Below are 26,922 nucleotides of genomic sequence, written 5' to 3' on the forward strand. Positions count from 1 at the left end.
CCTGGAGACCTGGGATCGAATCCCACATTGGGCTCTCAGTGCATGGAGCCTGCTTCTCCCTCTGCCTATGTCTCTGCCTCTCTCTCTCTCTCTCTCTCTCTCTCTGTGACTATCATAAATAAATAAAAAATTTTTAAAAAATCATTTAAAAAAAAAGTAAATATTGAATCATGAGGGATTTACATGGTCAATCAATCAAATCCCAACCCCAGTGAGTTGAGGAAACCTTCAGAAAAGTCATATAACTTACCCAAGATAATACCGTTGGCTTGTTGGTTCAATAAATACTAGGTACCTGCTATGTGTTCCAGCTAGTGCACCAGTCACAAAGCTAGGAGTCAAATCTAGTATTTTCTTGCCCATTACCCTTTCCTCTAAATTTGATGATGACATTCATCTCAGGTATTTTGGGTCTTTCTCCATAAGGATCTACTTAACACTGTGATTGCTCCATATAAAAGATCATGACCCTTCTCTCTAAAATGCTTTTTTTTTTTTATTTGGGAAGAAAAAGCTTTGGACAGAGGTCTTTTTTTTTTAATATTTTGGTAAAGATTATTTATTTATTTATTTATTTATTTATTTATTTATTTATTTATTTATTATTTGAAAGCAAGAGAGGGAGGGAGTGCACAGAGGGAGAGTGAGAGGGAGAAGCAGACTCCCTGCTGAGCAGGGAGCCCAATGTGGGACTTGATCTTAGGACCCTGAGATCATGACCCGAACTGAAGGCAGACACTTAACAACTGAGCCACCCAGGCACCCAAGAGTTTATTTTAGAGAGTGAGCATGTGAGCGGGAGGGAGGGGTAGAAGAGAGTCGCAAGCACTCTTCACTGAGCTTGGAGCCCAACACAAGGCTCGACCCCACTACCCTAAGATCATGACCTGAGCCAAAGGCAGACATTTAATCGACAGAGATACCCAGATGCCCCCAGATAGTCAAAGTTCTTTAAACCTCAGCTTCCAAGTCTGTAAAATGGAAACTAACGATACCTGCCTTTCAAGTTGTTCTGAGGATTAGAACTGGTAGGGCCAGTGCAGCACTTGGCAAAGCACTCAGTGTCCTTAAGCCCTTCCATGCTCTACCTGCGCTGACAGGACTACAGAGCAATGTGGCCGAAGGTAGGTTAGTGCCACGCCCATGGAAATAAATGACAAAACACAGAAGGATTCCAAACCCAGCTAGGCAGGACAGGAGGACATCCCAGAAGAGGCGATGCCTGGGCCCAGCCAGGAGAATGAGGTGAGTAGAGCAACCAAAATGCACAAAAACCTAAGACCCAGAGCAAACAGTTACCAAAATAAGCTTCTTTTGGGGGAAAAATGGGCTTTCTAAAGTCATAGTCTTGCTTCTGAATATTCTTTATTCACAAGTAGGATTATGCAAAAACGACTCAATTCATCATTTCAGTCAAAACAAGTCGTGTCATCATTGCTTTAAAAGACACTTAATAATATACAGTTGACTCTTGAATAATGTTGGGGTTAGGAGTACCCCCCACTCCCCACACAGTTGAAAATCCAAGGAAACTTTAGCCAACTACTGACCAGAAGCCTTACAGATAACATAAACAGTTGATTCATACATATTTTGGTTGTTAAATGTATTATATATTCTTATAATAAAGTAAGCTTAAGAAAACCATAAGGAAGAGAAAATACATTTAAAGTACTGTACCATATTTATTTTTTTAAAAATAGCTGTAAGTGGACCCAAGCAGTTCAAACCTGTGTTCTTCAAGGATTAATACAATGTATACAACGAGCGCACATTTCATACTTCAGTCATTTTCTTCCTCTTCACCTCCTGCTTTTCTCTTTCTGGAAGCCTCAACTCCTGAACAGATACAAGAGATAAGAGGTAATATTCAGTTTCAAACATTTCTAGAAACTTTGTCTATAGTAGTTTTGAGCTATCCTCAACAAAACAGTAGCAAAGCAAATCCAACAATATGTAAAAAAAAAAAAAAAAAATCAACTGATCAAGTGGAATTTATTCCTGGGTTGCAAGGGTGGTTCAATATTTGCAAGTCAATCAACATGACACATCATATTAATAAGAGAAAGGATAAGAACCATATGATCATGGAGCACCTGGGTGGCTCAGTTAAGTGTCTGCCTTGGTCATGATCTCAGGGTACTAGGACTGAGCTCCACATTGAGCTCCCTGCTTAGCAGAAGTCTGCTTCTCCCTCTGCTGTGCTCTCTGGTTCTCTCTGTCTCTAACAAATAAATATCTTTTTAAAAACCCATATGATCGTTTCAGTAGGTGCAGAAAAAGCATTTGATAAAAGTACAACATCCACTCATAATAAAAACCAACAAATAAGTTTAGGGAGAATGTACCTCAGTGTAATAAAGGCAACCTATGAAAAACTCACAGCTAACATCATCCTCAGTGGCAAAAAAACACTCAGCTGTTCCCCGAAGGTCAGGAATAAGACAAGGATGTCTACTCTCACCACTTTTACTCAACATAGTACTGGAAGTCCTAAGGACAGCAATCAGATAACACAAAAATAAAAGGCATTCACTATTTACAGACGACATGATACTGTATTTAGAAAACCCAGGACTCCACCAAAAAACTGCTAGAACTGATACACAAATTCAGTAAAATTGCAGGATCCGAAATTGATATAGAGAAATCTGTTGCATTTCTATACACCATAATGAAGCAGCAGAAAGCGAAATTAAGACAACAATCCCATTTACAGTTGTACCCAAAATAAGATAACTAGGAATAAACCTAGCCAAAGAGGTGAAAATTCTGAACTCTGGAACTATAAAATACTGATGAAAGAAAGTGAAGAAGACATAAAGGGAAAGCCATTCCATGCTCATGGGTTGGAAGAACATATATTGCTAAAATGTGTATACTACCCAAAGCATTCTATACCTTTAATGCAATCCTTATCAAAATACCAACAGCATTTTTCACAGAAATAGAATAAACCTAAAATTTGTATGGAATCACAAAAGACCCTGAATAGCCAAACCAATCTTGAAAAAGAAAAGCAAAGGGGCACCTGGCTGGCTCAGTTGTTGAGTGTCTATCTTTGTCTCAGGTCGTGATCCTGGGGTCCTGGGATCGAGTTCCACATTGTGCTCGCTGTGAGGAGCCTACTTCACTCTCTGCCTGTGTCTCTGCCTCTCTGTGTCTCTCATGAATAAATACATAAAATTCTGGACTTCAAGTTTTATCTCAGAGTTGTAGTGATTAAAACAGTATAGTAGTAGCACAAAAATAGTCACATAGATCAACAGAACAAAATAGAAAACCCAGAAATAAACCCATGATTATATGGCCAATTAGTCTTCAACAAAGTAGGAAACAATATGCAATGGTGCATATTCAGCAAATGGTGTAGGGAAAACTAAACAACCATATATATGTGTGTGTGTGTGTGTGTGTGTGTGTGTGTGTGTTAATTCAAAATGGATTAAAGACCCGAATATGAGACCTGAAACCATAAAAATCCTAGAAGAAAGCATAGGCAATAACTTCTCTAACATCAGCCACAGGAACTTTTTTTTTTGAGATAGGTCCCCTGAGGCAAGGGAAACAAAAGCAAAAATAAACTATTGGGACTTCATCAAAATAAAAAGTTTTTGTACAGCAAAGGAAACAACAAAACTAAAAGGCAACATACTGAATGGGAAAAGAGATTTGCAAATGACATATCTGATGTATATAAAGACCTCATACAACTCAGCACCTAAAAACCAAATAATCCAATTGAAAAATGGGCAGAAGACATCCAAATGGCCAACAGACACATGAAAACATGCTCATCATCATTCATCATCAAAATCAAAAACTGAAGAAACAAGTGTTGGTGAGGTTGCGGAGAAAAACGAACCCTCTTGCACTGTTGGTGGGAATGCCAACTGGTGTAGCCAGAGCAGAAAACAGTTTTAAGATGCCTCAAAAAATTAAAAATAGAACTACTCTACCATCCAGCTACCATCCAGCAATCGCACTACTGGGTATTTACCCAAAGAATATAAAAACACTAATTCAAGAGGATACACGCACCCTGATGTTTACATATAGCAGCATTATTTACAATAACCCAAGTGTCCATCACTAGATGAATGGATAAAAAAGATGTAGTATATATACAATGGAATATTACTTAGCTCTAAAAATGAATGAAATCTTGACATGGAACTAGAAAGTACAATGCTAAGTGAAATAAGTCAGAGTAAGACAAATACCCTATGATTTCACTCATGTAAAAGTTAAGAAACAACAACAACAAAAAAATGAACAAAGGAAAAAACAGACAACCCAAGAAAGAGACTCTTAACTATAGAGAACAGATGGTTACCAGACAGGAGGGGGGGTTGGGGGATGGGTGAAACAGGTGATGGGGATAAAGAGGGCACTTGGTGAAGTGCTGAATCACTATATTGTACACCTGAAGCTAATATAACACTGTTAATTAACTGGAATTAAAAACTTAAAAAAAAAAAAAAAAAAACTTAAAATAAAGTGGTCTGAACTGATGGAGGAGCCAGCCCTTCACATTAGAAGGCCACCCCGCAGCAACAACCCAGGTCCTCAGACACAATGTCTAGCTGGTCAGGCCCCATGAACCCGGGCTTCCCCTGGGCAGCTGTCAGGCCAGGAGGGACAATTCCTCCTCACTATACTGACTGACATTCTGATCATATTGCTTGAAATACATTCCCCTGCTTCCTCAGTATTTCGTTTTTTTCTATCTAAAATTTAGTATTTTAAAGCCTGTGGAAAAATAAAATAAAAATAAAAAAATAAAGCCTGTTGGTTTTAAAAAAGGACTGCTTGCATTTTATGTGTTTTCATTATACTTTTAAAGTTTTTTTTTTAAAGATTTTATTTACTAATTTTAGAAACAGAGCAAGTGAGCAGGGGTAGGGGTGCAGAGGGCAGTGGGGAGAGAATTTCAAGCAGACTGCACTTGCATGGAGCCCGACTTGGAGCTCAATCTCACAACTCAAACCAAAATCGTCAGACACTCAACAGACTGAGCCACCAGGTGCCCCTGAAGTTTTAAATATATATTTTTATATGAAAAGTGAATGTCTCCCTTAGGTGACCAGTGCTTAACTGACATGCTTAACATTTCTGTTACTGTGATGTTTACTCTGATCTGTGACTCCAAACCTAGAGTGAAGCATGTTAAACATTCAGAAAGAAAACAGTGAATCAATTAAACTGGCATATGGGAAATAAAGTGATTCCCTATATATTTAAGACTTAAAATTTATTTGTAGGGACGCCTGGGTGGCTCAGTGGTTGAGCGTCTGCCTTTGGCTCAGGGTGTGATCCCAGGGTCCCAGGATCAAGTCCCACATTGGGCTGTGTGGAGCCTGCTTCTCCCTCTGCCTCTCTCTTTGTGTCTTTCAGGAATAAATAAAACCTTTAAAAAAATGTTATTTGTACTTATGACATAAGTGGAAAAGGAAATAATTAAAGGAAAAATATTTCAATAATGTGAAAACGGAATAACCCTCAATTACTATTATACCCAAACAATAAAGACACCCAGTTCCCAGGATGCTTCTTGCTCTACCACACTGAATTACTACTGAGCGTGGTGGTGCCTCAGGGCCCCACACGTTTCCTCACAGGCCTTTCCATCCCCCCCAGGACGCCCTCCAGGCCCAAGTGCCCTGCAACCTAAGACTTTGCTCTGAGGTCTCCTCTGAGCAGCCTTCCAACACCCACCTGAACAAAGGATCAGACTCTCCTCTGGCCACTCCTGGTCCAATCACTGCACTTATCTCCCTGAGTTTCAGTGAAGTGTACAGACATCTGTCCGTGCTCCTGGGCTGGGAGCTACTCTTCATTCCAGGAGTGGACTGAGGAAACGGTAAACCTCTAGCATCCAATAAATTTGGTTTTACCTCATCACTGGTCAGTTTCCTTGCTCTCAGTAATTTCTTCTTCTGATCCCTCATCACTATCCGAAGTACAGATTTTGGCTCGTTCCTCTGAAAGCAAAGGAACTTCAGACGTGAGATTTTCCCTCATAGACAAAGACCTGTGTATTCCTGAGCTTTTTTCCCTGTTGTTGCTTCCCACTATACATTTTCCCTTGAGGAGCCGACAACATCTTTAAGGTTTTGATGAGATGTATATAACTTTCAGACATGCTGAAATGACTTTGATTTGAGAGATTTTGTTCTGAGAGAGAGGCAAGGCTTTTAAACACCTAAAAGGGTTTATGCACACATTAAAAATTACAAAGTTTAAATACCGGCTCAATACACAAGCAGGCAAACTGCTCATCACACATTTTCCTCTGTAAGGACATAAATTATTTAATTGACTTTACTTTGGAGGTGCCTTATTTTCCCAGCTAAGCTCTTCTGTGGGAAAGTAGCCCTAACTAAAAATAAAAGGCCTTTGTACTATTGTTCTAAGTAAATCACAGCAGGACGGGGAGTAAATGCCCATCATCAACCTCTGTGGTCCTCAGGTGATGAAATCGGATCTCCATGCCCAACTCACCTTGGAGCTCCCGTTGGTAATGGTTTTTAATGGCTTTGGCACCATCCTCCTCCTCATGGATGCTGTTGGGGTCCTGGTAGGGGACACTCAGCCGCTGCTGGCTCTGCTTCTCCCACAGATGGATTGTCTGGTGAGTAGAAGCCCTCAAACGTTCTTCTTTCTATAAAGAAGCAAGCCAACTTTTTAACTGAAAAACAACTACCATTGTGCCCATTTGAACCTACATTTACTATATTTCTTGTCTTCAGAGTACAGGCTCTCTCCATTCCACACCTGCTACCAACACAGAGATCACTTTGTAGAGTTTAATTCTAAGGCGTGAAGGCAACAGGGTGAGGAGGCAGGAGGCTCCTCCCTCGCGCCAACCGCCCAATCAGGACTGGCACAGACGTGGCCTTGGGAGCCGCAGAATCCCCTGCGCCACCAGCCACTCTGGGCCACCAGCCACTCAGAGCCCAGAGAGCAGCAACCAGCCTGAGGAACCTCATCCATGCCCAGTGTGTTTCTGCCTGGGGGAGGCTGTGTCTGCCAACCCCTGAGACAGACCTCCGGCTTGATCAGGCACCACCAAACAACACTGGTGCCTAGATGTTCCTGTCTGGGCATCTCACTCCGGAGACCTTCCCGAGAGCTCTGGATGACAAGATGGGGAGGTGCTGGCATAGGGGAGGGTCCCTGAGCCCAAAGCAGAACATTCATACCCTTCCTCTGCCTGGCAATCCACACACTGCTGTTCACAAGCAGAGCCAGTGTTGGGTCAGGAATGTCTTTTTGACCTTCCTAGCATTTCCTGTCTGGCTAACAAAGTTTTATGGTATCTGTCAAAGTTGGTATTTTCTAAATTATCAGGTTTCCCCTGAAATCTCATCAACTGGAGAGTGAGCCCATGAGTGGCTGGTTTGCTCTATCCTACCAGTGGCCATTGACATGACTATGGTTAACTACACACTTGGTTTAGGTTGGCTCCCTGATAACTGTAAGAAATAAAATGGTTAGGCATTAATTGTGAATTAATATTCTGGAAAGTACAGATTATTTTTTTTTTGAAAGTACAGCTTTTAATACCCCCCAAAAAAATCCCAGGATAAAACATAGCCAATGTACCTTAATCATTTCTGTGCGCTGGCACTCAGGATCACAACCAGCAATTGGTAAGATTCTAATCCTCTGTGTCTTTGAGCATCTATTACCAAGTGGCAGGGTCATCTTTCTCTGTGTGGCACAGTCTATAGAATGAGGTCTGCTGGGACATGGACAAGAATGTGTCACTGTAGACTAAGAACATTTAGAGGCGATTATCTCAACGGCACAAACAGCTGTGGACAGTGACCACTTCCCCTGCAGCAGATGAGGGAAGCGGGGCACAGGTCCTGGGGCTCTGAGGCTTCCTCATTCTCTGGTTCCAACCTCCGTCCCATTTCCCAGGAGATGCTGATGGGGTGAAGTGCAAGTGGAGGAAGGAAGAGAACAGGTGGCAGGGTCAAGGACTTGTCCAAAGAAACCCCCGACAACAATCAGAGACAGAAAAAGGATATGAAATCTCAGTTCCATGAGGGTGCTGCAGAGGCCAGAAGTCACAATTCAAGAAGTAAAGAAGAGTCTCTCCATCTGAATACGATTAGAAGGAGGGTCAAAGCAAGGAGGCCTCAGGACAGCCCAGGACAGTACCAAGAACAGGAATCACTGGTGCGGAAAACGTACATTCCTGACTAAAGGAAGGTAGGTTTTAGTACATCAGAAAGAAGAAAGGGTGATCCTCAGGAGGGAGTCTCTGAAGCTGTAGAGAGATGGGACTTAAGGAATGTGGAAAATAGGCCACAATGGAAAAAAGCAGGCTGTAGAATCGTTTGTCTTTTATAGCAGCATTTGAGAAAGCTCATTAAGAGGCTGGACTTGAACAGCATTTATTATGCCAGGTCTCTGCACTGCATGACATCTTATGTATTATTTGACTTAACTGACAAAATATCCCTGTGAAGTAGATATTATCGCCATTTTGTAGATAAGGAAACTAAAATTTAGTGAGAGTGAAGGGCGTCTGGATGGCTCAGTAGGGTAAGCATCGACTTTTGGATTTCGGCTCAGGTCATGATCTCAGGGTCGTGAGATTGAGCCCCCTGTCAGGCTCTGTGCTGAGAGTGGAGCCTGCTTAAGATGCTGTCTCTCCCTCTCCCCAACTTACCCTCTCTCTCTACAAAAATAAAAGAAAAAAAAAAGGTTGTGAGATTGAGACTCTTCTTCAGCTTAAACAGAAGTGAGGCACAACCTCAAAACTGTCCATTAGTCTTTAAAATGGAGTAACATTATATTGAGCATAATTTACATACCATCAAATTCACTCATTTTAATACACAATTAAATGATTTTTTAAATTACAAAGTTGTGTGACCATTATTATAATCTGATTTTATTTATAAAGATATTATTTGAGAGAGAGAGAGAGAGAGACAGAACACAAGTTGGGGGTGGGTGAGAGGGGCAGAGGGAGAAGGAGAAGCAGACTCCCCACTAAGCAGAGCCCGACACAGGGCTCCATCCCACGACCCTGGGATCATGACCTGAGCCAAAGGCAAACCTTTAACAGACAGAGCTACCTAGGAGGACCTACAATTTGATTTTAAAACATTTTCGTGATCTCAAAAAGAGACCTTGTGTACAGGTAGTCTGTTAAGTGCCCCACTTCAAGGAGAGCCACACGAAGGACAACAGCTCTGTGTCCTTAGAGGGAAGGTATGCTAAGGAGCGCAGGGAGTAGTGTCCAGTGAAGAGGCTGCAGCACAGACAGGGAGCACCTGCCTGCCTGGGGTCAAACTGCAGCCCCTCACACCATTTAGCCCTTTCCTCTACTCTGTGCTCACCCCGACAACATGCTCATGATCGGCTGGGCTCCCAGCTGAAGGGAAAGGACACAGACCGGCTGAGCAGCACAGACCAGTCTTCTAGGCCTCCTGCCAGGTGCACCAACCAATGTGAATTCATTCACTGGTCTGGTTTACACAGTGGTCGCCTGCCAGTTTTGACATTAACTGGCTCCCTGAGAAACAGCAATTCGTAGTAAAGGTGAAAAAAGAGTGTGGGAAACAGACCACGTCCCTGGTGAGCACCCTGTAATCATGTCAGTCAGGGCCAAGTCAGGCTCTCTGCACAGCTCTCAGCCCCACTGCTCTCTACCTACCAGGAACAAAATGTCAGCAGGAACGGTTACCTAAAGGTGAGTTTGGACTTAAAGACGGCTCGTCCCTGTAGACCAGTGTCTTCTCGAACGAACAGGTGATTGTGATTGCCCTGCATTGGGGCTTTGTAGACATCAAACACTTCATTGCCTAGATGCAGGGAAAGGCTGCAAAGAAGAAACCGTTCAGGACTGGGGGGCGGGGCACTGAACAAATCCTACCATCTCCATGTTCCCCTCCTGGCTTTACTTAAAATGCTATGGGACTGTATACTCAATTCATGAGAAAAACAGAGATGCTATCAATAACTTACTCCCTTTAAAGCAAAAGGTGGTAAAATGCATCCTTCTTTAACCTGAAATTGTTTTTGTCATTTTCCCAATCTCTACCATGTCGTTACTAAAACAGAAACATTTCTCCCCAAAATACCAATTTATACTGTGCAATGGCACCTCACGCATGTGAGCTAGCATTACGCTTTCACCCCAGTAAGGCAACTACCATGAATCTGATCACATCTTGAGCCTACTCCTAAAGTGTCCTCCTCCCAGAGGCCTAGATTTTGTTAATTCTTTAATGGAAAGATGGCCCCAAAGTAAGGTCCTGCACAGAGAACTCTGGGTCTTTCAGTGCTCTTCGGGTATTATGGGCTCACCTCTCATCTGACCACTTGACCACCCGAGCATTGCTTTCCTTAATTTCATTTCCGTCCTCATCCCAGCGTTTCCTCCATCTTATCGTATTTTCCACCTGGTTCAAAACACAAGGGCATTAGAAAACCAATGTAACTAAACTGCATGTTCTTTTTTCCTCAAGTGACTTATAATCATGTGCCAAGAATTCATAGGTAGTGACAAAGGAAGCTCACAAAATAAATAGCCCATCAGGCAACACTGAAACACTCCTGCCACAAATATCTAGAAATATTGAGTAAACTAACCATTTTGTTTAAATCTTTCCTAAGCTCTAGTTCACAGCAGTGGAAGCAGAAGCTGAGTACAATGCAAGATGGAAGTATTATCACACACAGTAAGAGCTTCTTTTTTTTTTTTTTTTTAATTTATTTATGATAGTCGCAGAGAGAGAGAGAGAGAGAGAGGCAGAGACACAGGCAGAAGGAGAAGCAGGCTCCATGCACCGGGAGCCCGACGTGGGATTCGATCCCGGGTCTCCAGGATCGCGCCCTGGGCCAAAGGCAGGCGCCAAACCACTGCGTCACCCAGGGATCCCAGTAAGAGCTTCAAAAGAGAGAAGATGAGACTTTGGGTCCACGTGAGGTAGGCAGTTAAAATGGAAGTCTGCCTATTGCAAGTCTATGAAGGGCTATGAGCCCAATGAAAGAGGGACTAGTAAGCCTGGCCTAGTAAGACAGGGAAGCTCTGGGCATTAAATTAAAAATAAAATAATAAAAGAATGTACAATTAAAAAATTAACAAATTAAAACCTAACACTTACACTTTGCCCTGTTTTTAGCTCAAATTTGTCCTACCCATGTAGTAGGAACTCCAAATCACAAAGGTAGCAGAAAAATTGGTTCTGCCTGGGATGCCTGGGTGGATCAGCGGTTGAACATCTGCCTTCGGCTTAGGGCGTGATCCTGGGGTCCCGGGATCGAGTCCCACACTGGGCTCCCTGCATGGAGCCTGCTTCTCCCTCTGCCTATGTCTCTCATGAATAAATAAATAAAATCTTAAAAAAAAAAAAAATTGGTTCTGCCTGTGACAGAAGCTCATACGCAACCCCAAGCAACAAGACAACATCCCTGTGACAGCACTGGAGTGTCCTGCCATCCCAGGCCTTCCTGAGAGGAATCGCCTGAAGAAAAGGCATCTCCTTGTGCATAATCTGAATTCCATAAAGAGTCTGCGAGATTTCTACTGTCGGAAGTTGTGAGAAGCTACCCACTATAAAAGTAGAGGCAGTTCCATATACCTAACTATATTTATCCTAAAGGAAGTAGCTAACAACTTTCAAGAATTTTTATTGTTACTTTAATTGAAAAATTACAACTGTGAGAAAAAGGTTAGAAGAGTGACAACTGCAGGGATTAAAGAGTATGTAACTTCTCCCCTAAAAAGATTCTGAAAAGACATTTCAGTCCTTGTTCCAAACAGTTATTTGTTGACTGAAGAGTAAACATAAAAGAACATTTCATAATCTCAAGTCTCAAATCATTATCTCTGTTTTAATGAAAAACCTCAAAAAAAAAAAAAAAAGGAAGTATAGAATAGTACCTTTAATTTCAACCTGGTTCTATCTTCCTCATCAAGCACTTTCTCACCTTCAAATTCATCTTCATAATTCTGAGGATCAAAAGGTCTAAAAATCGTTTTTTAATCACATATTAGCCATATTTAGTAATGAATATTATTAATGCCATAAAATAATCTTTACAACATGTACCAATATATTAAAAATCACAGGAGGCAAAGAGCTTCATGTATGCTAGTTTGCATACTTTCTTGAAATTTGATTTTAAAACATCTGAAATAAAATCCAACTGTGACTAATAATTTTAAGTCTTGTTTGAAGAAATGTCTTCTAAAATAAGACATAGTCTACCTTTCTATTTTTTTAAAGAAAAGGTATCCTGTTTAAACTCATGAACTTTCATGAGAAATACTCATCAATACTATTTTGTTGTCCAAAATCGTCTTTTCTAGTTACAGTGGCTTTTGTACTGAATATTTATGATTTCTCTAGCAAACTTTGTCAATCTCATTTTCTGATTTTTCAGCTTTATACTAATGAAAAACACCTTTACCAGCTGTCAAGTCTGTTTATTTATAAGTGCCAAAATGCTGGAAGAATCATTCACTTTAAAATTCTCACATTAGTAACTCATCATTTTTCTACCACAGCGCATCCTAAATTTACTTTTCCAGAGGTATATGAGGAATCCCCCTTCTTTATAATTAGCCAACTCATGATAAGAAAAAACATTTATATTCCACATGTTTTTATTTAAGATCTTGAAAATAAAACTTTAATCAGCCCTCTTACTTGGGTTCTATGCTGAGAAATTTAGGTAGTTTAACAAAGTACAATTCATTTCCTAAATCAGAGTTGATACTGGGGATTTCTACTTCTATTCTGGTTTCAGAAATCTGCTCTTCCTCCTGTTGGTCCTGAGGCAATCCATGTTCATCCTAAGAGAGGAATCAGAATGTGAGGGTTTGAAGTGAAATTAAAAATGCTCCAGCTCTTCTCTGGTACTAGGAGATGTAGGTATAACCAGAAGTAAATTCAGACGCCATTTTAGGGACAAAGCAGTCCATAACCCCTTCAGGCCTCTCCCTAAAATTTCATCCTCTCCCCCAGAAATACCACCACAGAAACAAGATCTGTTAGCCCTCATTACCAGAAAAAATATCTATTTTGTTGACCTATCTAGTTTGCATAAGACATTAAATGAAAGAACTGTGGAAATGTGTAACCTCTCAGTACTATTAAAATCAGAGCAGAAAGTCAAATAGCACATGCTTTCTGGCACAAGTTTGTATTAAGAAAAACTTAAAGGTTTTCAAATAATGAGTCCTCACAGTTTAGCCCCAAAAGTTTGGCATCATCCTCATTTTGATCAGTTTCTCTGTGCCCTCAAATGCCCACAATTCCCAACAGAGCTGAGAAAGTCACCCTGATTCACCAAGTGTTTCAGACCACTACTCAATTCTACTCAATTATCAATGTCCTCTTTTCATAGGAGGCAGACCCTTCAGCCTTTGAAACTTTCTTTTTAACCTTGAATAATGGAACCTGTTGAGGTTAGTGATTGTACTTACAACAGCCTGCCTTGGAATAGGTTGCTCATTGTCCCCATCACTCTCTGAAGAAATGTCATCTATGTCTCCAAACAGATCCATGGTCCTACTATAATCTTCAATGCTGGGAGAACACGTACAGTATTAATTTCTCTGACTGAAGTTCTTTACACAGTTCTTAGCCCATCACTTCAACATTTTCTCAAGATTCAGAAACCAAATCTCCACTAAGCCAACCTTGATCTGGCTCCCTGAGCCTAGCCCCCAAAAGCATAACAAGCATCTATAGAGAAGGAAGGTGGCCAAGATGGTTGGTAGAAGGCAAAGCTGCTGTGATAGCCAGTTTTCAACATAGTTCCTGGTGGTTCCTGCCTGATATTCCTGCCCCCTGCAATCTCCTCCAACACGTGTCATGGTTGGTTTATGTGATCAACAGAATATAACTTCACTTCCAAGGCTAGGCCACGACATTATGGTTTTTCTGCCTTGCTCTTTCTCTCCTTAGGTCACTTGCCCTAGAGGAAGCCAGCTGCCATGATGTGAAGACACTCAAACTGCTATGGAGAGGCTCATGTGGCGACAAACTGAGGCCTCCTGCCAAGAGCATATTAGTGAGCTGTTTTTGAAACAAATCCTTCAGTCCCAGGCAAACCTATAGAGAATACATTCTCAGAGCCAGTATCTTGATTGCCACAAAAACCCGGAGCCACAACTCTCCTGCTAAGCCAATCACGACCGTCAGAAATTATAAAATATTAAATTAAATGTTTGTTGTTTTCATCTGGCCTTCTCAGGGGATGTAACTGGAGGTGAGGGGGTGATACGCATGTAACATAAGACATGTCTAATCCAACTCTTATCTCCCTACGCCTTTGGATTCCCTCCACACAATGCCAGGGAAGCTTCATTACAAGTAGGCCACCAATGAGTTTGTTTAAGCTAACCAACTATGGAGCCATGTCTTGCTATGAAAACATCGGATCCTGAATATATAAGTGTGCCCAAAGCAGTCAATTTGGCCCAATAGTCTGTCCTTCATCTCACATTCTTAAATACGCTTCCACACATATTCCCTCGGCTTCTCCCTATATCAGCAAAGGCTTGTAGTTCTTTTGGTATATAAGCTATTTCTTCTTCAGAGTTTGTGCTTTCTCTGTCAGAGTATGCAGAGATCCTAGTGATGGGTCTACTGGTAACAAGTGGGTCAGACAGCATGCAGCTGGCTGAGTCTAGAGAATGGAAGCTGCCCCAGGTGACATTACAGTGTTTTCAAGCAAGGAAAACCCAGTTTCCTCAGGTACAGGGGAGCAAACTGCTTCTCATAGGTAAGGGAGGCTCAGGGTGACTAGGAAATTGAATTAGGAAATGTGTCATGAGTCCAAACAGATATCTCACTCCCAGCTTCTTTCTCTATGTCCTTTCGGGGTGCCTGGAGGAGCTCAGTCAGTTATCCATCTGCCTTCAGCTCAGTCCATGATCTTAGGATCCTGGGATAGAGCCTTGCATCCAGCTGAGGCTGAGCACGGGGCCTACTTCTCCCTTTTCCTCTGCCCCTCCCCACAGTTCATGTGCTCTCTCAAATAAATAAAATCTTAAAAAAAAAAAAAATTAAAAAAAAATGCCCTTTCATATGAGACTTCAAAATGCTGGGAATTCAACTAATGTTGCAATTCTGTAACCATACAATTAAATGTTTAATATTCAGTTATCTCAGCCCTCTGACTATGAGATAGGAGATTCTTTTAGGGCTGTTAGGAAAGCTCACTGGTTCTCTGACCACGACCTGAGCTGAACACGTTTAAAGACCTAAGCTTGTAATTTCCTTCTGTAAGTACTCCAGGGCACTCAGAAGTATCTACCCCATACCACAGTCCACACAATCACTACTGCCTAACAAATGTAGTAGCCACTTGAGCCCTCAACCAGGGGGGATAATCTGATTTATCATGCCACCATACCATGCATTACCACCACACCCTTTCACACCTTTCAGACCTGCATTGAAACCCAAACTAACCTACAAATCACATCTTTAAGGATTTGTCTCGACTACTCAATTAGGTCTGAGTTGGGCAACAGAAAACACCAGCTGTCTGTACATATAGAATTTAAAAATTTTTTACTTAAATTTTCCACTCACTCCTAGAAATGAGGGAACAAAATGAAGAGGTGGAATTATTAAGCTTAAAAAATTACAGTATGGAGCTGAAACTCATACCTGAGGAAGAGAAGTATCCAGCTGGCACTGATGCCTCTGGGGGGCGTGGGGGGGGGGGTGTTTGTCACTGAAACTGGCTCTCCAAGTGTTGGTAAAGCTGCAAACTGTTTGAGCTGCTGTAGAAAAGAACTGCTTCTGCTGAGGTAATGAAGTGTTTGTGGACCCTCTTAGAAAACCTGCAAGTTGACAGGAAGCTTCCAGAAAGTTCCATAAACAAACAGGAAGGAGTAATCTCTTCGTTGTTATTCAATCTTCCAGTCTCCCTCCAGCGCCCCCTAACAGGGGGCAGCTGGCAAAGATGAAATGTGCTTGCAGAATCTTGCCCCAGTATCACTGAGCTTGCTATAAAATGGGTCGGTTTGGAGATGAAAGAAAAGAGCTTAGTAACAGATACACATGACTATTAGTTAAAAACAAATACAAAAACAAAAAGTATATTGCCTTAAAAAGGACAGCCAGGATAAAGGCTCTTAAAAGCCAGGCATAGGAGTTTCAACTTGATAAGCCAACAAACAGCAAGAGACTGAAGAATGGCATAAGGAAAATGGCACATTGGTGATTTAGGACCTTCTTCTTTTTTTATGTCATTTTTCTTTCTCTATTGCTAGGCTTCAGGTAAGCCTCCACAGCCACCACCCCAGATTGTACCAACAGCACTAGAAAGGAAGTAGGGTAGTCCATCTGTAAGGGAAAGATTAATTAGTACATGTACAACACCACAGAAAAGACAAGTATGTGTGGTAAACTTAAAACATACCTGCAGGGGTGCCTGGGTGGCTCAGTTTAAGTGTCCAACTCTTCATTTCCACTCATGATCTCAGGGTTGTGAGACTGAGCCCTGGGCATTGGGCTCCACACTCAGCAGGGAGTCTGCTGGAGTTTCTCTCTCCCTTTCCTTCTGCCCCTCCCTGTACTTGTGCGCATACGCTCTCTCTCAAATAGATCAATAAATCTTTTTTAAAAAATCAAATTAAAAAAATACCTTTACCATTCCAACCATCAAGAGGTACCAAATTTCCCTCCCTTTGAATAAAGGCTCACCTTAAGGACTCACTTTAAATGAAGAGATTGTGTTGGATTTTTTTTTTTTTAATTTTTATTTATGATAGTCACACAGAGAGAGAGAGAGAGAGAGGCAGAGACATAGGCAGAGGGAGAAGCAGGCTCCAGGCACCGGGAGCCCGATGTGGGATTCGATCCCGGGTCTCCAGGATCGTGCCCTGGGCCAAAGGCAGGCGCCAAACCGCTGCGCCACCCAGGGATCCCTGTGTTGGATTTTGATGTGACTTTCCGTGCTAGCCAGAAAACCTAAAAAAGGTAATACAGCTTTTATGTGGTTCCCTCTCTGAGGTTGCTCATCTTTGCATCCCAGCCATCATGCTGTGAGAAAGTAGGGCCAGGACTGGGATGCACAAGTGAGACACTTAACCTTGGGTGAAAAATATAAGGGGTGCCAAAATCTCAGTCATCAAGATAAATGATACTGCAATACAATCTTTTTAAAACTTCATTTGAAAAAAAAAATTAAAATAATAAAACTTCATGTGAAAAACCATGAACAAAATATCGAAAGTTTAATTGAAGTGGGGATCCATCCAGCTCTGTATTTGTGCAGCTCTCCTAAGTTGCCTTACCCTAATTCCAGCCATCAGATCCTGTTTACATAAAATTCTGACATTTTGTCCATCATGGTTTTTTTGCATTAGTCCAATTTTTTAAAGTGTTGTATCACAATTTTATTTATCTTGATTACTATAATGGGCTAATGAGGGGCACCCTTTCCTCCCCCTACCCCACTCTGCCGCCAAGTTCATGTCTATCCAGAACTTCAGAAACCGACTTTATTTGGCAAAAGGGTTTTTGCATATAATTAGTTAAGATTAAGTCCACTGAATTAGGGTCAGTCCTCAATCCACTGATTCCTTCGAAAGAGAAGATCTGAAAGCATACAGAGACGCAGAGCAAACGAAGTTTGGAAATGAACCATGTGAAGACCAAGGAAAGACTGGGGTTATGCAGCCAACAGCCAACGACTGCCAGAAACCCCCAGAAGCTAGGACAAACCACAGCAGCATTCTTCCCTAGAGCTTTCAGAGGCAGCCTGGACCTGTCAATACTTTGATTTAGGATTTCTAGGCTCTATAACTGCAAGAGATTACATTTCTGTGGTTTTAAGCTACCCAGTTTGTGGTACTATGTTATAGCAGCCCTAGCAAACTGAAATGATTAGAGGTTCTTTTGGGGCCCCCTTTAAATTCTGCACCTCAGAGGAAAGCCTCGCTTGCCTCACCTGGCCCCAACTAGGAGACTTCTCTGGGGTGGACAGGGGAGAGGCAGAGCAACAGGAACTCACTGAAACCTGAGATTTCCTGCGAGGCTGACACAGAATCAACTTGCTTTAAGAAAAAAGTAGATTTCCTGAACAGATACTTGCTTTAAAATTTTTTTTATTACAATTAAAATTACACAAAAGCAAATCAATTCATTTCCATCAAAATAACTCATGTTTACATATTTAATAAACTGTACAAAAAATACATAGTGTTTCCACATTGTGCTTCAATCATCATCTTCTTCTTCTTCATCACTGATTACGTACTTCTTATGCTTTTTACTTGTTTTATCATCATCTTCAGCTTTTCTCTTTCCAGATGGTTCCCCTTCCTAAAATAAAATTTTTAAAAATCTAAAAGTCAATAGAGAACATTTCTAGGAAGATTTATCGAAAGTAGCTCTAAGCTGAATAATTTTCTGAAAACACAAAATAATTTTTTAAATAAGAACATTCACCAGATAAATAAAACCAGTGGTAAAGGTCATGGCCAGTTTCCAAATCTACAAGTACTAGAAGCATTTAAAAATGACAATTATCCAGAGCTAATTACAAACTAAATATAAACAACCCAACTTCAGGACTACAAGGACGAGCTAAGAAATTATAAGCAATCTCTTGGAAGGAAAGCCTTGTACATGGAGAGAAGGGGCATATACGAAACCAGAAACTAGGACTGGGAAGAGTCAGGGCTGTCCAAAGAAGTCTGCCTGTATAACCACTGGCCCTGACAAATATTTTTATTATGAACAGGCAATTAATTAAAGTTCCCTCTGCTTCCTTAGCATTTCACCTCTTCATTATCTAAAATTCAGTATTTTAGGGCATTTGAGTCAGTTAAGCACCTGCCTTCGGCTCGTGTCATGATTCCAGGGTCCTGGGATTGAGTCCCACATCAGGTTCCCCGCTCAGTGGGGAGTCCGCTTCTCCCTCTACCCTTCCCCTTCTGTTTGTGATCTCTCTCCCACACATGCTCTCTCTCAAATAAAATCCCTGCTCAGTGGGGAACCTGTCTTTCCCTCTCCCCCTGCCCCCCTAACCCTAATGCTCTCTCTCACTCACTCTGACTCTCCCTCTCAAATAAATAAAACCTTTTTAAAAAATAAAAGTTCAGTATTTTAAAGACCAATTTTTAAAAATAATGATTTCCTGTTTTGAATATACTAAAAACTCACATCATACAGGTATAAAAAATATTTGAAGAAATTAAAGGCCTATTATACAAGTCCTGCATTATTTAAAACCATGTACAATGTTCTAATAGAAATAAATAATTCAGGAAGTTATCTAAAAACAATTTTTACAGACAGAATATATCAATATCTAAATAATATCGAATACTGACTAAAATGAATTGATAGAGAATATGACACTCCAGATTTGCCCTAACTAGCTTCCTCAGCGAAAATAAAACAGGATGAATAGCCTGAAGACTAAAGTTGGGGAAGGCCAAGCACCTCTCACGATGACCAGAGAATGCTTCTGGATGTACAAGCTGGCATATCTATTTTTTCTGATGGTCTCTATGGCTGGCTCTCTGAAGAACAAGATACCATCCCACACTTGTTTCCTGCCTTCTTTTTCCAAATGTATCTCCACAGACCTGAAGTGCCATAGGAGAATTCAAAGGGAAAGTTATGAATCCAGAAGAGACTCAGATGTCCTCCTACACTTAGTTCTTCCCAGGTGACAACAGTGAAGTTATCCAAACCTAGGTGTCCCTGGATACCACTTTCTAAGTAATCCTCGCAGGTCACCTGCTCTACCTAAGAAAGCTGAGGACTGGTCGTGATCCTTTCTTTTCTGTTTTCTTTGTGTTTCTTTACACTTGAGTCTTTCCTTTTTCCAGTTTCTCCTCTTACCCATTTTTCTACCTTTCAAGTTATTTAGGTTTTCTAAAGTTGTTATTGCTTACAAAAATAAGGAAGGATAAAAAAAAAAAAAAAAAAAAAAAAGCTACTTTTCTCCTTTCTTGTAACTTAGACCCTGTTGGGGAAGGGAAACTAATATTTCCTATTCAGATACTACATGTCACTGAACTAAGTACTTTTGTATGTGTTATTATTATGCAACAACTTTGCAAGCAGCAAGCATAAATCCCATTGAAGAGAGGAGGGAACAGACATAGAAATGTGAGAGGACTTGATCAAGGCCATACAAGTGACCAAGATTCAATAATCCAGTTCATTATAATCCAGACTCATACCCTTTCCCCCCCCCATATCACAGAAAGCTCTGCTAATAATGGTAGTTCTCTGGGAACTTAGAATCTGCAAGCTCCCCTGCATCTCACCCAGGCTCATGCTGTCTGGATGGAGCTTAGTGTACAAACAGGGAGAGGGACCTAAAGCAGGTTGGAGCCCTTAGCCTCTCTCTCCCACTGTCACCCATAGGAAAGACTTTAGTGAGGAGAAAGTGGCCACAGGATGTGAGGTCCAGGCAGAAGAAATATATCTTCGTTGTCATGAAAGGGGAATGGACGGATACAGGAAGACCTACCAGAGTATTTGGGTGAGGAAGGTAGAGGGTAGTTCCCATAATATGATAGCTAGGAGGCATTCACAAGAGGCATTTTTAAGTCAGGCAATTACAGGTTTTAACCAGCCTAGAAGGCAGATATTTGATGGATCACATTTAAAAATCTCATTTCTGAAAATACTAGAGATAAACAGAAGTTCCATGGCAATTCTCAATTTTCATTCACAGCTCCTGCTTGCCAAGAAATAAAACAGTAATCTGCTTACATGAGGCTTCCACTTGCCAACAGTGCAACACACTATAAAACTATCATTAAGATGTTTCCTACCTAATTTAAAACAAGTGCAGAGGGACGCCTTTGGCTCAGGGCATGATCCTGGAGTCCTGGGATCGAGTCCCACATTGGGCTCCCTGCATGGGGTCTGCTTTTCTCTCTGCCTAGGTCTCTGCCTCTCTCTCTGTGTGTGTCTCATGAATAAATAAATAAAATCTTTAAAAATAAAAAAATAAAAATAAATAATTTAAAACAAGTATATTGCAGAATAATGGCAATTTCTGTCCAGTTATCTTCCATAGTATGTCTCTTCCAACAATGACTGGCAAACAGTAGCTGTTGTGATTAACCAATAATAATGCAACACAGAATTCTGCTTCACATAAGAGTGTCACAGAAGTTTATAGTTCTCAGAAACCAAAATGATCAAAATACATTAAAACCATGGATAACAGAAACACAACATCTATTTCCTTCAATATGACAAAACAATCCCTCTCTCCCATGGAAAATAACTAATAATAATGAAAATATAAACAAATCAATATGATGGCAAGAAAATAAAGTATAATGAAAGAGAAGCCAAAAATTAGGTGAAATCAAGAGGTAAGTAGAGTACTAACATGGGCTTTGTCCTTGAAGGCCTTTACCAAACTGTCAACATGAGCTTTGGTTTTTATGCTTTGTGGGTGCTGGGGACAGTAGACAAAGGCCAATTGGAGCAGATTATAGAGCAGACCCCAAAGCACTAATGCTTTAGTATAAAGGCAAACCAGAAATAAGCCCAGGCTCACATCTATGAGGAAGCGGTCAGTGAATTTTTTTGGTAAAGGACCAAATAACAAATGTCTTAGGCTTTAGTGAGACATACAGTTTCTGTTTTAACTACTCAACTCTGACACTGTAGCAAAAAAAAAAAAAAAAAAATCTATAGACTACATAAATGAATAAGCATGGTGCTGTCTAATAAAACTTTACTTAAAAAAATGGTTGGCAGGCTAGATTAGATCAGTGAGCTGTAATTTGCCATGAGCAAATTTGTATGAGCAAAGCATAACATATACTTGTTGAATCACTATATTATACACACTTGAAACTAATGTAGCACTGTGGGTCAACTATACTTCAATTTAGAACAAAAAGTTGGCATTCTCAATTTTCTCACATATACAAGTTTGTGTGCAATTGAGTTCTTTGAAGAATGAACAGGATTCTGGAGGAAAAAGAATAAACTAGAACTAAATACTATGAGAAAGCTGCTTTCACAGAATGAGAGTTAAAGCCACTGTTCACATCAAAGAGTTATCTGTCATCATTAAAAAACAGAAAAATTAACTAATTGATTCTGGGAAGATTAATAACTTCAAGTCAGAACTCTTATTTCCAAGTAATCTAAAAAGACTTCATTCCAAGAGTATATATTTTAAAGTGATCCTGGGTGGCTCAGTGGGTTAAGTGTCTGACTCTTGATTTCAGATCAAGTCATGATCTCGGGGTTGTGGGATCGAGCCCCATTGGGCTCTACACTAGGTGGAGACTGCCTGAGATTCTCCCTCCCTCTTCCTCTCCCATTCCCCCTCCCTTAAACAAACAAAGTGATCCTAGGTGGCTGATGCTTAACACAACAGCCAGAGGCAAATATAAATCATCTTTATAGGAACCCATCAACCTAGGTCTCAAAAATTCTCATTGATCTGAGCTAAGTAAATCAATCATTTAATCACAGAACACAGAGAAATAAGTCATCAAGAGATAGAGCCAGTAAACAGGCAATAAAATCACATTTGTCAAGATTTCAGACAATGGAATTATCAGACATAAAAGACTATATATATAGGTTTAAAACACTTAGACATAAAAAGGAGAAATTGGTAATATGAGTTAGGGGAAAGGAGTTTTTAAAATGACCAATTTGAAAAAGAAACAGCAACTAAACATTTTTTAAATGGCCAATTTGAGAAAGAAACTAAACCTCTACAGATGAAAACTAAAAGTAAAAATTCAATGACAGAGATTAACAACATGAGATACAGCTGAAGACAGGGGCAGTGAACTAGAAGGCAGCCCTGAGAAAATATCACAGAATGCAGAGACCTTTAAAGACAAGGGAAACATGAAAGTCTGAGAGGCATAGAAGACAGAGAAGGAATAACATGCATTTCATCAGTTTCATAAAGAAAGGACAGAAAGAATGAAGAACTGATGACTGAGAAATTTTCAGAACTGGCAAATTCACATTCAGGAACAAATCCCAACCAGAAAAATAAAAGGAAATACAAAATAGGTATCACAGTACAATTTAAGAACATCAAAGATGAAAAAAGATCTAAGGGGCACCTGGGTGGCTCAGTCGGTTAAGCGTCTGCCTTCAGCTCAGGTCATGATCTCAGGGTCCTGTGGTCAAGCCCCAAGTTGGGCTCCCTGCTCAGTGGGGAGTCTGCCCCTTCCCCCCACTCATGCTCTTTCTTTCTCACTTGCTCTCTCTCAAATAAATAAATTCTTAAAAAAAAGAAAAGAAAAAAGATTGAAAAAAGTTCCATTAAAAGAAGTCCTGGCGATGTAAGGTACAGCATGGTGACTATAGTTATTAATAACAGAGTATTGTATATATTTGAAAGTTGCTAATAGTATAGACCTTAAAAGGTCTTACTACAAGAAAAAAAGTTTGTAACTATGTGTGATGAATGTTAACTAGACTTACTGTGGTGATCATTTTGTAATATATACATGTATTGACTCAATCATTATACTGTATACCTAAAATTAATGTCAATTATAACTCAAGAAAGACTTAAAACTTTTCAGCACATTTACTCTTATAATTTGGAAAGAATACTGCTAAAAATATATTTTTAAATTACTTTGAAATATTATTTTAATAGCATTTTAATTTATTGAATTACTCAATACTATTCAAATACTACTTCCTTTAAAGAAAAAGAAACAGGTTTTTCTACCCGAAGAATTGTTTCTATAATTTAAAAAAATATATTGATGGGGGGCCTGGGTGACTCAGTTGGTTTAGCATTTGCCTTTGGCTCAGGTCATGATCCCAGAGACCCAGGGTCAAGCCCCACATCAGGAGCCCTGCTCAGGGAGGTGTCTGCTTCTCCTTCTGCCCTTCACCTTGCTTGTACTCACTCACTTTCTCTCTCTATGCTCTCAAATAAATAAATAAAATCTTTAAAATTAAAAAACATTAAAAATACATTAAAAACAAGAGAAAGACGACATAAACCCTCTGATCTAACCCACATTGAATGATTTCTAGTCACTAGTCAAGTCCTAATATCTCAGGGCCCCACACGTTTCCTCACAGGCCTTTCCATCCCCCCCAGGACGCCCTCCAGGCCCAAGTGCCCTGCAACCTAAGACTTTGCTCTGAGGTCTCCTCTGAGCAGCCTTCCAACACCCACCTGAACAAAGGATCAGACTCTCCTCTGGCCACTCCTGGTCCAATCACTGCACTTATCTCCCTGAGTTTCAGTGAAGTGTACAGACATCTGTCCGTGCTCCTGGGCTGGGAGCTACTCTTCATTCCAGGAGTGGACTGAGGAAACGGTAAACCTCTAGCATCGAATAAATTTGGTTTTACCTCATCACTGGTCAGTTTCTTTGCTTTGAGTAATCTTTGAGCCTTATCTTCTTCTGATCCCTCATCACTGTCTGACGAATAGATTCTGGCTCGTTCCTCTGAAACCAAAGAAATGATTTGTTAGTGACTTTCAAAGACAATGATTTGTTCACTTCTGGATTTTTCTTCTGACGGATGTCTTTAGTTCCTTCTGTACATTTTTTCCAAAAGAAACAGATCATTAAAATATTTTTGATTTAAAAATGTAAGATTTAATATGTTGAAATAAAGCACTTACCCTCTCCAAATACAAGAATGGTTCATCTGACCAGTTTTAAGTATTAAAAAGGCTGTGTGCAATGTCACTAAAGACACAAACACCACTACTTCTCCAGAACAAGCTACTGATACCCGAGTCATTCTTTCATGATGGATAACTGAATTTCAAAATAAGCTTTGAAGATAAAATCAAGTGGAGGCTTCCTAGTCCTATAAAGACCATTTGTTGTCTGATGGACATTTCAAAAGGAGAGAGACAAGTACAGTCTGCACTGATACCCCAGGCTAGATGAACCTCAGGATGGAATAAAATACAACTAAACTGACTTTAGACCAACCCCTTTGCAAGAAAACCCAGAGCCTTCCATGGAACTGAAAGCTAATGAACATATCAGTTAGGTTTATAATCTCTGGTATTATAGATCTCCCTCCCTAAGAGCACCCTCAATTTTTTTGTTTTTTAGTTTTTATGTGGTTTACTTCCACAATTAATCATTTCTGCGAGAAATCAGCACTAACAACAAAAAAAATAGTCTCTGTACTATAGTCCCAAATAATAAGTAGGCAGGAAGGGTGTAATAGCTCACCAGAACAAATGCTGTCACTAGAAGAAAAGGAGAAAGGAGTTTTATAGATGGTAGAGAAGGGAAATTTGAGTGTTCTTAAAATTTGTCACTCGATAGGGACAAAACTAGGATGCATGGTCACCTGTGGTATACCTTACACTGTACAGTGGTTCCAAAAGCTCTATCAGGCTAATCTAGAGAAGATTAGAATTTCATTTTACAGATGGGAAACACGATATTCAGAGATATGAAGTCAATTGCCTGAAGCTAACAATTGGTAAGAATAGTAACAATGGTTTTAGGTTACATTTATTTAGAATTCATATGTGCCAGGTGCTGGGCAAAGTATTTTATGTGTATTATGTCATTTAATTATCAAAACAACCTCATCTTATAAGTACTATTATTATTAATAGGTTGGTTTTCTCCTGATGAGGTAACAGAAGGTATGTATTACAACTTTCCAAAACTCATTGCACTAAAAAGTGGCAGAACTGAGAGCAGGCAAGGTCGGGTCAGGGATCCAGGCCAAGTCTTCTACTTTAGGTTAAGTCTACTTTTCAGCATGTCACCTTGATGCAGGGGAAATCCGTGATGTGGGGAAATCCCTGGATGCCCGATTGTGGTTAAGACAGATGCCTCAAAAAAAAAAAAAAAGGATGCCTCAGAAGTCAGATGACCCTAACTCAACAACTGTCCACTTACCAACTCTGTCTTTGGGCAAGTTACTCAACCTCCCAAAGTCTCTGTTCCCTCAAAAAGAACAAGACAGCAGTTCCCACCCTTTCAGGCTCACCAAGAAGAATTCTGCAATGTCTTACTTAGTTCAGTAGCCCTTGAAATGTATCACTCACTAACACTGGTTCCTTAAAAGTAAAATGTCCAGGAGCACTGGGTAGCTCAGATGGTTAAGTGTCCAACTCTTGATTTCGGCTCAGGTCGTGATCTCAGGGTCGTGAGATCAAGCACCAGCTCAGGCTCTGTGCTGGATGTGGAACCTGCTTAGGATTCTCTCTTTCTCCCTCTGCCCCTCCCCCCTGCTTTGCTCTCTAAAAATAAATAAATAAATAAAATACAATGTCCAGTGACTGGGCATTCAGAGTAGCCAAATGCAAAAATAAATTCCTGAACCCAGAAATTATGAAATGTAAGCTCTACATACTCACCTCGAATGCCCCCTTTATATCGGTTTTTAATGGCAGCCAAGCTGATGGACTCCTCGCCTTCCTCCTCCTCATCATAGCGATCAGGTTCTAGGTAACTAGCACTCAGTCCCCGCTGGTGCTGTTTCTCTCTCATTCGGCGCTGCTGAGATTCCCTACGAATAGAGGCCCTCAAACGTTCTTCTTCTTTCTGTAAAGAAGCAAATAAAATACTGAACTTTAAAAAATGAACTAGCTTAGGGACGCCTGGGTGGCTCAGTGGTTGAGGATCTGCCTTAGGTTCAGGGCATGATCCCAGTCAGGGAGATCGAGTCCGTATCAGGCTCCCTGCGAGGAGCCTGCTTCTCTATATGTCTGTCTCTCTCTGCGTCTATCATGAGTAAATAAAATCTTTAAAAAAAAAGAAAAAGTGAACTAGGTTACTGACCACTTGAAACTACTTTTACTATAAAGAACACGTAAATGCCCAGCCCAGGATAATACCTATTTCTGCAATTCTCTCCATTTTAACCCTATTACCATACACAGCGATCCTGTTTAGTTTTAAGGAGTGAAGACAACACAGGATGAGGAGGCAGTAGGTTCCCTCGCGCCAACCAC

The 26,922-nt window shown here is 40.5% G+C and overlaps 2 protein-coding genes and 1 long non-coding RNA gene across 3 annotated transcripts in view; 1 reads left to right on the forward strand and 2 right to left on the reverse strand.

Moving 5' to 3' along the window:
* The first annotated feature begins 747 nt into the window (after positions 1 to 747).
* On the forward strand, positions 748 to 14,241 carry LOC119866893. The gene is made up of 5 exons (XR_005381662.1): positions 748 to 1,863; positions 6,473 to 6,634; positions 7,930 to 8,223; positions 10,642 to 10,706; positions 13,944 to 14,241. It is a non-coding gene; the product is annotated as an uncharacterized LOC119866893 (long non-coding RNA).
* On the reverse strand, positions 1,347 to 16,411 carry LOC102151246 (RNA polymerase-associated protein LEO1-like). Its single transcript, XM_038580432.1, has 10 exons — positions 15,657 to 16,411; positions 13,460 to 13,562; positions 12,681 to 12,826; positions 11,912 to 11,996; positions 10,333 to 10,427; positions 9,710 to 9,844; positions 7,609 to 7,744; positions 6,505 to 6,664; positions 5,898 to 5,984; positions 1,347 to 1,839 (listed from the first exon to the last, which is right to left on the reverse strand). Exons 2-9 carry the CDS (start codon positions 13,538 to 13,540, stop codon positions 5,902 to 5,904), a joined length of 921 nt encoding a protein of 306 aa, XP_038436360.1. The 5' UTR covers positions 13,541 to 13,562; positions 15,657 to 16,411; the 3' UTR covers positions 1,347 to 1,839; positions 5,898 to 5,901.
* A 1,726-nt stretch (positions 16,412 to 18,137) lies between these two features.
* Positions 18,138 to 26,922, reverse strand: part of LEO1 (LEO1 homolog, Paf1/RNA polymerase II complex component) — a 37,150-nt gene continuing 28,365 nt past the window's right edge. Inside the window, exons 10-12 of the mRNA XM_038580433.1 lie at positions 26,326 to 26,512; positions 24,336 to 24,433; positions 18,138 to 18,320 (exon numbers count right to left, since the gene is read on the reverse strand). Of these exons, the coding sequence (XP_038436361.1) occupies positions 18,216 to 18,320; positions 24,336 to 24,433; positions 26,326 to 26,512 (390 nt within the window). The 3' untranslated portion in view covers positions 18,138 to 18,215. The remainder of the gene's footprint in view (positions 18,321 to 24,335; positions 24,434 to 26,325; positions 26,513 to 26,922) is intronic.

The sequence above is a fragment of the Canis lupus genome, chromosome 30, assembly GCF_011100685.1.
Source record: "Canis lupus familiaris isolate Mischka breed German Shepherd chromosome 30, alternate assembly UU_Cfam_GSD_1.0, whole genome shotgun sequence".
Lineage (NCBI taxonomy): Eukaryota > Metazoa > Chordata > Mammalia > Carnivora > Canidae > Canis > Canis lupus.

What these genes read in the sequence shown, in the direction of transcription:
- LOC102151246 (XM_038580432.1), bottom strand. Translation starts at nt 13,540, where the DNA reads ATGGATCTGTTTGGAGACATAGATGACATTTCTTCAGAGAGTGATGGG. An exon ending in TTTCTCAGCATAGAACCCAA is followed by an intron (nt 11,997 to 12,680) that starts GTAAGAGGGCTG and finishes AACGATTTTTAG; the next exon opens with ACCTTTTGATCCTCAGAATT. An exon ending in AAGTCCAAACTCACCTTTAG is followed by an intron (nt 7,745 to 9,709) that starts GTAACCGTTCCT and finishes ATGTCCCAGCAG; the next exon opens with ACCTCATTCTATAGACTGTG.